Source organism: Saccostrea echinata, unplaced genomic scaffold (genome assembly GCF_033153115.1).
Source record: "Saccostrea echinata isolate AGI-Se365-2 ecotype Australia unplaced genomic scaffold, CSIRO_AGI_Sech_v1 ptg000009l, whole genome shotgun sequence".
In the NCBI taxonomy this organism is placed as follows: domain Eukaryota; kingdom Metazoa; phylum Mollusca; class Bivalvia; order Ostreida; family Ostreidae; genus Saccostrea; species Saccostrea echinata.
Window position 1 is genome coordinate 37711485 of NW_026889758.1, and position 12380 is coordinate 37723864.

The 12380-nt window shown below is 34.1% G+C and overlaps 1 protein-coding gene across 1 annotated transcript; it reads left to right on the top strand.

Annotated features, from left to right (window-relative positions):
* The first annotated feature begins 2178 nt into the window (after positions 1–2178).
* On the top strand, positions 2179–9145 carry LOC133183658 (ribonuclease P/MRP protein subunit POP5-like). The gene is made up of 5 exons (XM_061318589.1): positions 2179–2230; positions 4789–4934; positions 5457–5591; positions 6998–7081; positions 8882–9145. Exons 1-5 carry the CDS (start codon positions 2211–2213, stop codon positions 8938–8940), a joined length of 444 nt encoding a protein of 147 aa, XP_061174573.1. The 5' UTR covers positions 2179–2210; the 3' UTR covers positions 8941–9145.
* The last annotated feature ends 3235 nt before the right edge of the window (positions 9146–12380 follow it).

Here is a 12380-nt window from a genome sequence, read left to right on the forward strand (position 1 = left end):
GGAGATAGGTTCAATTATTTGAAGATAGGTTCAAATATTTGAATATATGTTAATTTGGCGTTCCATATAATTGCCTATCAATTCTACTTACTCTCCAATTGTTAAACATGCATCTCGTGCAAACGAATCACTTGTAATTCTTGTTTGAATTATTTCAAGGTTGATTTTTGTGTATCGATGACCAAAACCTGAGATATAACGCTGTCTTTCCAGTCCACAATTTAGAGTAATATATATTTCTGAAATTCTTTCCGGGCTATATTCTGAAACCCTTGATCATAATAATTGTAATCTTCATCGATTCTTTTCGATTTCCTGCTACATGTAAATGTTACTTTTTCTGTCTCGGCAAACTGTCCCTTTGACCATTGAATTCTCATCTGACATTCATATCGGAAAGAGAAAAAATATCTTTTTTGTACCATAATGAAATTAATAGTTTCACATTTAGAATATATCCTTGGGTCTCTAAATATTCACACGTCCGTTGGATTAGCAACTCAAAATTGAGATTATATTTCTGTGAATTACTTTAAATTTAGTGGCGCAGTGGTTTGAGAGTCTGCTCTAGAGTCGCGGAGGAGTTACATGTACGTCGCGGGTTCGAATCCACTGTTGAACGTGGATTAAGCCTTAGCACCAAGGTTGAAGTTGGGTAAAATTTTGCAAAAATGGGTCAAACTCCAAGATCAAGGCCAAAAGGTCAAATATGATGGTACCCAAAGAAAAGTCTTGTCACAAGGAATACACATGTGAAATATGAAAGCCATAGCTCCAACCAATCAAAAGTAATGGGCAATGTCAAAGTTTTTGCGGACAAACAGACAGACAGACGGACAGGGAAAAACTATATAACCCCGAATCTTCGATACGGGGGCAAAAAAATAATGACAATGTTTTTTAAAAAAAATCCATTCGTGCAAGTACATTTGAATAGAGGCGATTCTTGTTGTGATTTATACATGTACCTCAGATTGGTCAGAAGTCAAATTTATTCTTATAAATGATATAATTGGTGAAGGATTTTAGTGTGCGATGCACTGTGAATATAAAGTCGATCCCAATTCCCCATTTAAGAATTTTATAGAATTTTATAGATTTAGTTAAAAACCGAAATTAGACAGACTGCTATCATCAGTGATTTATAAATGGTGATTTATAAATTATTTCGAAAGCATAGAAATATTTTTACATGGAATTTTAAACAACATTCTTTTAATATTTGCGTGTAATTTACACGAATAAGTATACTGTACAAGTAAAAAGTTAATTACCGGTGAAAAAACAAGGAAGGGGTCGGAGTGGTTTGATATTTTATCTAGTCATATTTCCTTTTCTGATATGCATGTACATTGTGAAAAAGTACATTTGCCTAACCACAAATAGCACACTAAAATAGGTATTTAATTAATTAATTAATTCCTGTTTGAATGAAGATATACATGTTATATACAAGATTTTTTTTTCTTTTTCCATTTCTTCTCATTTTCTTTCTTATTTTTTTTTCTTTTGATAAAGTTTCAAGCGCATTGTTTCAATCCATGGACAATATAATAATAATAAGATTTTTACATGTACTTAAGACACCCCACCCCACCCCCTTGTAGGTAGGATGATCTAGTTTTGGGAGAGATTAATATGTTTTCTGTGCTTGCACGTTAATTAACGTAAATTTCGTGTGCACTGTCATAACATTTGCGAACATTTTACCATAAAATGATTCTGTGAGATTTTGTTTGACTACTACACACCAATATCAAGATTTTCTGAGAAATCTCACTTTGGTGGCACGCACGTTTGAGAAAAGTCTCGGATTTGACTGAGAAAAATCTCAGATTCGAGAAAAAAAAAACTCAAACGACAAGTCTGAGATTGAGAAAATATTTATTTGGTGGCACAGTTCGGTGAGAAAAACTTTATATTTTCTGAGAAATCTCAGATTTGAGAAAATCTCGGCGTTGGTGGTCAAGAAGCCAGAACGGTATTCGAACCCCTGAATCTCGATCCAGTCAGGTGCTTATCTTGCCATCGGCGATCGAACCCGTCTGACCGCGCCACCTTAGAGAGCAACTTTTATTTTTAAAAATGTTAAAAACAGCAAAAATTGTTGGTCTTAGTCGCGAGGTCTTTTGTAAAAATTTAATCAGAATGATCATGCTGTTTCCAAAGAGCATTAACGTCGGGTTCGGTATTTCAAAAACTCACTCAATATGGTTCGCCAGAAAAACAGGTGTGTAGAGTCAGAGATGAAAATAACATGTCTCTGATGATTTCATTCGATTTCGTCAATTCTCAATCTAATTAGAAGCAATTTGTAGGTACCAGATCAAATTATAGATCATCATCCTCAGTAAATCAAATAATTCTTAGCCCTTATCAATTCACAGGGGTATAAGGTTCGTTCGCCCTATCTACCTGTTCGCATGAGTCCGTTCGCGCAGGGACCGTTCGCTATTATTCTTGTTCGCCCTATATCTCGTTTGCCCTATTATATACATGTATATAGTATATAGTAAATATCAACATTTGTTATTAATTTTATTCAATATTTTATGACTTGGTGTTTTTTTTCAAATGTTGCTACAGAATTTTTTTTATTTACCGTAATCTTAATTAAATAATTCATATTTGATATTTATGCTCTTTACACTGTTACATGCTTAACTGTTTTAATTATACTTAATAATGTCACTGTAATTTAGGGGTTCATACAATCTGCGTTATGTTTTGAAAACAATTAAAGGACTGAGACGTTAATTTCTGTTGGTCTGCCGGGTCTTTGATACACATGCATACTTCTGTTGTCTCCCGTATGCAATTTATGTACCAATGTACATATAATTTATTTAAAAAATCCATTGGTTCATTATTCAACTTTCTGCAAATTATAAATAAGGCGAACGGACCCTGTGCGAACAAGTTTTAGGGCGATCGGACTCTGGGCGAACAGGAATTAGGGCGAACGGCGTCAAGGGCGAACAAGTTTTAGGGCGAACGAACATACAACCATTCACAGGTACTTAGACCTGTCTTGGTTTATAAATATGTACTTTTTTACACATTCAATAGGTACATAAATGTATACACATTTATAAACCAAGACCCAAGTACCTGTGAATAAATTTTGAAGTAGTGTTCACACTACAGGGTTTGACATTAACTTTTATGAGTACCAGACCAGTCGGGCTACTTCCCATAGTTTTTACTAGCCCTGACCATAAAATCACTAGCCCCGACTAAACTTGAAAATTTTCTTTTTATAACCTGGTATTTTAATGAAAAAAGTTCGAAACCATACTATCTCTAGCACGTGTTAAGATTACACTTTCCATAGGTCGCAGCCCATTGAGTCGGGTTATGCGGAACATACAAATATAATAGGCTTTAAAGAACATTCAAGGAAATTTTTAAAAAATATTACCGTAAATATAAATAAATTAGAGAATATATTATTCGATAACTTGGCTAGTTTCGATCGCGAGTTGTCTATTACAGCTGGGCTAAAAACAGCGATTGTGTCATGCGGTTAAGTTTTCTTTTTCAGAGCGATGGCTGTGTTTACAATCGTAAAATTAAGAAAATTTCATTAAAAAGTTTTTTAGAACATTTATTTGGAAGACTGCGATGAGGATTAACATTAATTATTTCATCCACACGACCAGTCGGTCTAGTTCACGAACATTTGACACGACCGGACCGCTCTTTTACTAGACTGGGTCGGTCGGACTTGCCTTAGTGTCAAACCCTGCACTAAATCGATTTTATTGATTTTATATGTTACCGATCTTTTACCATGTTTCTGTGTTCAACATACTGCTAGACAAAATTTCCAGTTTCTTATTTAGATTGGGAACTTTTCATTGGGGTGGGGGTGGGGTGGGGACTGACAATGCTGACAGAAAATGCGTAAAATGATTACAAATTCAATTTAAATTTATAGATCTACAGGCACCTCATTCTAATTGCCTAAAAATGTTCTTTCATTAAAATTATCCTATATATGTGTTGGATCTTGTCCCAAGATACAGTTACATTATTCTCTGTAGTACCAATATCTTGCTACGTACATGGTATATGGGTTCAAGATGAAGTCGGCTAGCCAGTAAGTCCTGGATATATAGTTTGAAACTCTGAGACAGATAATTCAAGATTCCCATGACTAACACCTGCTTTTTATACTGACCCTGCACATGTCACAGTGTAAAAGCAGGGATTAGAGTCAGAGGAATCTCAGATTATTTGACAGACTGTTAAGTTATCAGCTATTAAGTGTTAGACTATGGACCTGTACTATAGCTGATGTATAGAAGTCCCTAGTAAGACATTGGATTCAAATAGAAAAAAAATACTGAAAAGTGTTCTGACAACAGGTTAAATGGAAATATATATGTGAATAAACATTAAATTTTTTCCAAGATAGAGCAAAAAATCAGAAAAACAAAAATACCAGATTATCAGATTAATATGTAGAAATTACGTGAAGTGGTATATTAAATATTAATGTTAGCTAGCTTTCCTCTTTATTGTGGTGAGGGTAGCATATCTTTCAATATACATGTAGTAGCTTTATTAAGCAGCTATATCGCTGCTACAATCTTGAACAACATAGTCAGAAATTCCCTATAAAAATCATTATCATGAATAATAGAGTTATTTACATGGAAGAACTTTACTGATTTGTTGGATTTTTTTTTTTTTTTGGTTAAACAGTCGATCTTCACAATAATTATACTTTTGTCACATGTATTTGTGTGATATTTATGTTCATATATAGTTTCAAATTTAAAGGTATCTATTGTGTGAAATTATTTATATGGATGGTAAGAGATTGAAAAGAAATCTAAAAGAAAGAGATATTTACTGTTGTGTCCGAGATGCAGTGGCCAGAGAGCATGGAGACTATGGATTGGCTACAAGCTTAAAATCCTTGTCAGGTGAGTACCATGGAAATATATATAACTTGACATATAAAATGTTCTTGTGCTATCTGCAGTTATTTTTGTTGATCAAAGGGATTAGTAGACCTATAATATAATTATATAATTATAGTGATGCTGCCGAAGCACTTTCTGGTAACACGTACATTTCACATCTAGGATCTTCTTTAGTTTAAATCATTTTGAAATCAATTTGTAGTTGAGAGAAAAAAAATTGACATATCAGTCATATTATTATCTTAATAAGTGACGGAGGAATTTCTGACTAAGAACTCAACTCAGTTTATTTTCCTTTTTTATTTTATCTTGCCTAACATCCTGCAAATTATAATAAAAGTTACTATAAATAAATATGTGCAAAATTATTGCTATCACAAATATTTTATAACACAATAATAACAGAAAAGTTATTCTAAAATTATATTGCTGCAATGTCATTACTTTGTAGCATAAACATTTAATGTGAATTTACACATTTTGTTTATTTCAAGAAATTTGATGAATGACTTTGTAATTCAGTGCAGGCTTACTTCCACCCAAATATAGTGATGATAAAGGTCTCAAGAGATAGCCATAAAATGCTACAGTCTGCACTCTTCTTTGTTCGTAAGATAGGACAGTACGAAGCTTTCTTCAACACCCTTCACATTTCTGGTAAGCTCATGCAGTTGTGTTTTTCTCAAAATTGATTTATTTTGGACAGAAAAATGAAATTCAATATGTTATGCCTGTCAACACTTTGGCAAAAAGTGTAAAACATTTTTGAATGTATATCCATGACACTTTTGTCATGTTTGTTGTGACATGGTAACTCAAAAAGAAAATGTTTTCAAATTTTGTCTGTCCCCTATCACTTTGTCTGTCTATACATATGGATGCTTCCATTTAAATATGACTGCACATGGTCATGGCTTTGCTGTTCTTGAGAAGATTTTTAAAGAATTTTTCTATATATTCCCATGTAAAACTTTGATTGTCTATAGTGGCCACACCCTGCCCATGGGGAGGTGGGGGGGAGGGGGTGAGTTCGTAATTATCTTCCCTTTGAAGAGAGTGTGGCCTTTTATTTAAAAAAAAAAACTTGATCTGCAGAAATGCTGACTTGAGCTTTGGCTCAGGTGAGCAAAAAAAACTCACAATAATTATAAAACACTGAATTTTTTTAAATCAGAAAAATCATCTAATTATGTAAAATCTTAGGGATGCTAGTAAAAATCATCTCTAAAGTAACACTCAAATCATGGAGTTGACAAAACAATAATTATGCTGGTAATATGAGCAGAAAATTGAAAGGCTCTAGCACTTTTAAATCCAAATTTCTGGTGATAATGTGTGATGTTGGCAATTGAGACTAAATTACAGACATTGCCACATTATATCAGTAATGTTTTTATTTTCATAATTAAAGTAATCTTTATAACTCAATATTATTAATATTTAAAGAAAAAAAGATTCCAACAATTTTCTTTGTATTTCTTTAGAGTTTGACGAGTGAAAAATACATTTGGACAAGTAACATTTGTTGACAACTTGTCCAATGGACAAGTGGATGTTATAGTTAATGTTCAGCCCTGTCCTACTCAATCTAGTTAAAATTAGATGTTCCGAATCTGCTACCGCTTCTGAGAAGCGGTAGCGGATTTGGAACATCTAATTTTAATTAGATTGTTGGAACATCTAATTTTAATTAGATTGTGTCCTACTTTCATCATATTTCTACTTTTATCTCTAACCAAAGAATGAAGGTACATGTATATTTCTTTTCGTGTTGCAATACAAATGCATTTATGTCCTATGGACATAATTTTAGTTTTTTAACACTTTGAAGAAATCCTGACCTGCCTGCTTAGACTTTGTCAACTCTCTTTTCATCCCAGACTTTTGCATTTAACCTAGTTTTAGACGTACTGCAGATGTACATTATGTACTTCCAATGGAATCCATTTATACATGTATGTTATGTAGTCAGAAAAGGGGCATCGTATTCTGGTGATGCAGTCCTAGTTCTGTGTTTAGAAAAAAAAACTACTAATTATTGATTTACTCCTTGTTTTATTTAGGCACAATAAGAACATGCCAAAAATTTTACGTCAATTACCTGAGGCGAGAACTTCCACAGCTTCTGAAGGAATGTAAGACTCCAGGTATGTCATGATCCAAAATGTTATTACATGTTGATCTTGTTCTCATTCAAAGTTTTAAAACTTACTGAATGACTGTATCTATGTCCATTTGATGACTTAAAAAATTAAAACATTTATGTAGCACTTCAAGGATACCATTATCTTAATTTGAATATACATTTTACAAGTAATAGGGTACATAGCACTTAAAAGATACCATTACATACATTGAATATACATTGTAAATGTAAAATATCATGCATGCATCCAACACACCTAGGTGCAAGATAGAGATAAATACAAATGAATTAAAATGATTTCTTTTCTATAAACCAATAGCAGTCATCTTTAGTCTTTTTTAGCTCTACTGGTCAGAGACCAGAAGAGCTTATGCGATAGTAAGGTGTGTGTCGTCCGTCCGTCTGTCTGGCTGTTTGTCTGTCCGTCTGTCTGTAAACAATTTTTCAAAACGCTACTCCTAAAACAGTTTTTGTCTGATTTCAGTATAACTTGGCACAAAAGTAGACTACACTAAGATTCTTAATTTAGTGCATCTTTTTTTTTATTTCAATAAACGGTGTTGCCATGGTTACTAAAAATAGAAATTTCTGTGAAATTCCTTTAAAATGCTACTCCTCCTACAGTTTTGGTCTGATTTCAGTATAGCTTGGCACAAAAGTAGACTACACTAAAATACATAATTTAGTGCATCGTTTTTTTGATTTCAATGAACGGTGTTGCCATGGTAACTAAAAATAGAAATTTCCATAAAATTCCTTTAAAATGCTACTACTCTTACAGTTTTGGTCTGATTTCAAAATAACTTGGCACACAAGTAGACTACACCAAGATACATAATTTATTGCATGGGTTTTTGATTTTGTTAAGCAGTGTTGCCATGGTTACTAAAAATAGAAATTTCTGTGAAATTCCTGTAAAATGCTACTCCTCCTGCAGTTTTGGTCTAATTTCAATATAGCTTGGCACACAAGTAGACTACACTAAGATACATAATTTAGTGCATGGGTTTTTGATTTGGATGACTGTGTTGCCATAGTTATTAAAAATAGAAATTTCTGTGAAATTACTTTAAAACACTACTCCTGCTACAGTTTTGGTCTGATTTCAATATAATTTGGCATACAAGTAGATTACTCTACATACATAATTTAGTGCATTGGTATTTGATTTTGATGAGCAGTGTTGCCATGGTTAATAAAAATAAAAATAACTTTGAAATTCCTTGAAAACGCAATTCCTCCTACAGTTTTAGTCCGATTTTAATATAACTTGGCACACAAGTAGACTACACTAATATAATTTGATGAATCGGTTTTTGATTTTGATGAATGGTTTTGCCATGGTTACTAAAAATAGAAATTTTTGTAAAATTCTTTTAAAACATAAGTCCTCCTACAGTGTTGGTCTGATTTCAATGTAATTTGGCACACAATTAGACTACACTACGATACATAATAATAGTGTATATTGGTTTCTGATTTCGGTAAATGGTGTTGCCATGGTTACTAAAAATAGAAGTTTCTGTGAAATACTGTCAGAACGCTACTCCTCCTACAGTTTTTGTTTGATTTCAGTATAACTTGGCACACAAGTAGACTATATTAAGATACATAATTCTATTTATTGCTGCATGTTGCAAAGTTTCAAATCCAAGTGTTACTTTTCCTTTGTTATGCGTACAGACCAGTAGAGCTACAGTCTCATCAAAGACTTCTGGTTTTAGTCATCCATTCATCCAAATTACTCAGCATAAACATATATGTATAAAATTAGTAATTATTTTATTTTTACAAAATGCAGATGAGGAAAAGGAAGTGAAAAGGGCCATTTCATCATGTGTTGCTGTTGAAGTGACTTGAGCATTATCAGGGATACAAAAAATACCAGTAACATTGAAATCTAGTACTACAGTGATCATAAAGAACACTGTTGGTAAATGTTAGAGAGATGGGCAGAGAAAATGTTAAGCATCCTGCATTTATCAGTGACTCTCAGGGAACCAGACAAAACATACCAAATAATGAAATAGTCAATTGTTAAAGAGATTTTGAATAAATAAATATGGGTGAACCCTCTTGCTCTTTTGTATGACAAAGCATTTTCAAGGACCTCTTCGGCTTGATAATTATCTCTTCAAACCACAGACAAACCTGTAATACATTTTGTAATCCACTGTATAATAATAAACTATGAATTTAAAAAAAATTATTACAGAAAACAAGTGCCTTTGCTTCAAACCTGGGGATAGAGTTCATCCAAATCTTTTTCACAGAATCAAACAACTTCTTTAAGTACTGAAGACATACACAGGATTGCGCTATGTATGCAATCAAAAACTTTTTTGCCAAAATTTGTCACAGCATACTTAAAATGCATTTAAGACGTACAATGGCAATCCAAGAAATCCGGGTAATTTTCTATCCGTGGATTGAAGGAAAACTGTGGTTCCACAGAATTATTAACTTGTGGAAAAAATTCATAGACAGAGAGAATTCAATATTTAGAAATCTTGAATCAGTCTTCAGCAGTAACTGAGTAGAGTCAATATATTTCAGTTCAAAATTTGAACCTAAACGTGTAAAAAAGCCATAAAACTATGTATCACGTTCAGTATTTCATGGGGAGGGGTCATTACTTTGCAAGAAAATGGAACCTAATGTTAGATTTTAAAATTATCATGCAAGCTGATACAATCTTGAACACAACTGAGGTTTTGGGCTTATATATAACCAGGTCAAATTGATTCTTGATACACCATCTGAAGTCTTTAGATGTCCATAGCATGGGATTATATTTTGAACATTTATTGTTTTTAGCTCACCTGAGCCGAAGGCTCAAGTGAGCTTTTCTGATCACATTTTGTCTGTAGTCCATCTGTCCGTCTGTCTGTCCGTCCGTCCGTCTGTAAACTTTTCACATTTTCGACTTTTTCTCAAGAACCACTGGGCCAATTTCAACCAAACTTGCCACAAAGTATCCTTGGGTGAAGGGGATTCAAGTTTGTTCAAATGAAGGGCCACGCCCTCTTTCAAGGGGAGATAATGAAGAATTAGTGAAAAATTAGTAGCATCTTTTAAAAATCTTCTTCTCAAGAACCACAAAGCCAGGGAAGATGAAACTCATGTGGAAGCATCCTCAGGTAGTGTAGATTCAAGTTTGTTCAAATCATGACCCCCGGGGGTAGGGCGGGGCCACAGTGGAGGATCAAAGTTTTACATAGAAATATATTGGAAAAACCTTTAAAAATCTTCTTCTCAAGAACAGCAAAGCCATGATGAGTCATATTTATATGGAAGCATCCTCAGGTAGTGTAGATTCAAGTTTGTTCAAATCATGACCCCCGGGGGTAGGGCGGGGCCACAATGGAGGATCAAAGTTTTACATAGAAATATATAGGAAAAATCTTTAAAAATCTTCTTCTCAATATCAGCAAAGCCATGATGAGTCATATTTATATGAAAGCATCCTCAGGTAGTGTAGATTCAAGTTTGTTCAAATCATGACCCCCCGGGGGTAGGGCGGGGCCACAATGGAGGATCAAAGTTTTACATAGAAATATATAGGAAAAATCTTTAAAAATCTTCTTCTCAGGAACAGCAAAGCCCTGATTGATCATATTTATGTGGAAGTATCCTCAGGTAGTGTAGATTCAAGTTTGTTCAAATCATGACCCCCCGGGGGTAGGGTTGGGCCACAATGGAGGATAAAAGTCTGAAATAGAAATATATAGGAAGATATGTTCTGATGAAGAACTGCAAAGCCATGATTAGTCATTTTGATATTGAAGCATCCTCAGGTAGTGTAGATTCAAATTTGTTAAAATGATGACCCCAGGGGATAGGGATGGGCCATAATGGGGGATCGAAAATTTTACATAGGAACATATAGGAAAATATCTTCTTCTCAAGAACTGAAAATCATGTTTAGTCATTTTGATATGGAAGCATCCTCAGGTAGTGTAAATTCAATTTTGTTCAAATGATGACCCCGAGGGTAGGGTGGGGCCCAATAAGGGGATCAAAAGTTTTACGTAGGAACATATAGAAAAAAATTTCTTCTCAAGAACAGAAAAGCTATGTTTAGTCATATTGATATGGAAGCATCCTCAGGTAGTGTAGATTCAAGTTTGTTCAAATGATGACCCTTGGGATAGGGAGGAGCCACAATTGGGGATCAAATTTTTACAGAGGAATATATGGGAATTTTTTTTTAAATCTTCTCAAGTACAACAAAGCCATTTGTTAAAACAAATTATATATTGACATGGAAGCATCATCAGGTAGTTTAAAATTCAAGCCCCCCCCCCCCCCCAGAATCTTTTCAATACTGAACTGATTTGTGCTTTTGCCTTGCCAATGTGCCCAGGTGAGCGATGTGGCCCATGGGCCTCTTGTTGACCCATTGAAGAATATTGTGGTCTCATAAGCTTTAAATGAGAGGATTTAAAAGGCAATATATGCTGCCCTCATTTGAAATACTGACCCTGTACAGTATAATGTCTCATAGATTCATTTTCATATAGGTTACTTGAAGAATGCTTGCCAGGGTAAGTGTGGAACGAAGATGTGGGAATTAACTGAGCCATATGATTACATAACGACAGATAAAAAAATCAATATACATAGAGGATATTCAATGTTTTATAGATGAATATGGAATTTGTTTCACGAGTGGGACAGGATTTTTTGATATTTTCACGAGTGAGAAGCACGAGTGAAAATATAAATAAAATCCTGTCTCACGAGTGAAACAAATTCCATATTCATCTACAAAACATTGAATTTTCTGTTTATTACATTTTCTTTGATTTTCCCTTTGCCTCTGTCTTTTTAGCTCACCTGAGCCGAAGGCTCAAGTGAGCTTTTCTGATCACATTTTGTCTGTAGTCCGTCTGTCTGTCCGTCTGTAAACTTTTCACATTTTCGACTTCTTCTCAAGAACCACTGGGCCAATTTCAACCAAACTTGCCACAAAGTATCCTTGGGTAAAGGGGATTCAAGTTTGTTCAAATGAAGGGCCACGCCTTCTTCCAAGGGGAGATAATTAAGAATTCGTGAAAAATTAATGGCATCATTAAAAAATCTTCTTCTCAAGAACCACTGTGCTTGAAAACATGAAACTTATGTGGAAGCATCCTCAGGTAGTGTAGATTCAAGTTTGTTCAAATCATGACCCCCGGGGGTAGGGTGGGGCCGCAATGGGCGATCAAAGTTTTACATAGGAAATATACAGGAAAAATCTTTAAAAATCTTCTTCTCAAGAACAGCAAAACCATAATTGGTCATATTTATATGGTAGC

Bases quoted from the DNA above. Each gene is read 5' to 3' on its own strand.
- LOC133183658 (XM_061318589.1), top strand. From the start codon at position 2,211: ATGGTTCGCCAGAAAAACAG. The intron at 5,592-6,997 runs GTAAGCTCATGC...TGTTTTATTTAG, and splicing joins CAACACCCTTCACATTTCTG to GCACAATAAGAACATGCCAA. The intron at 7,082-8,881 runs GTATGTCATGAT...TACAAAATGCAG, and splicing joins GAAGGAATGTAAGACTCCAG to ATGAGGAAAAGGAAGTGAAA.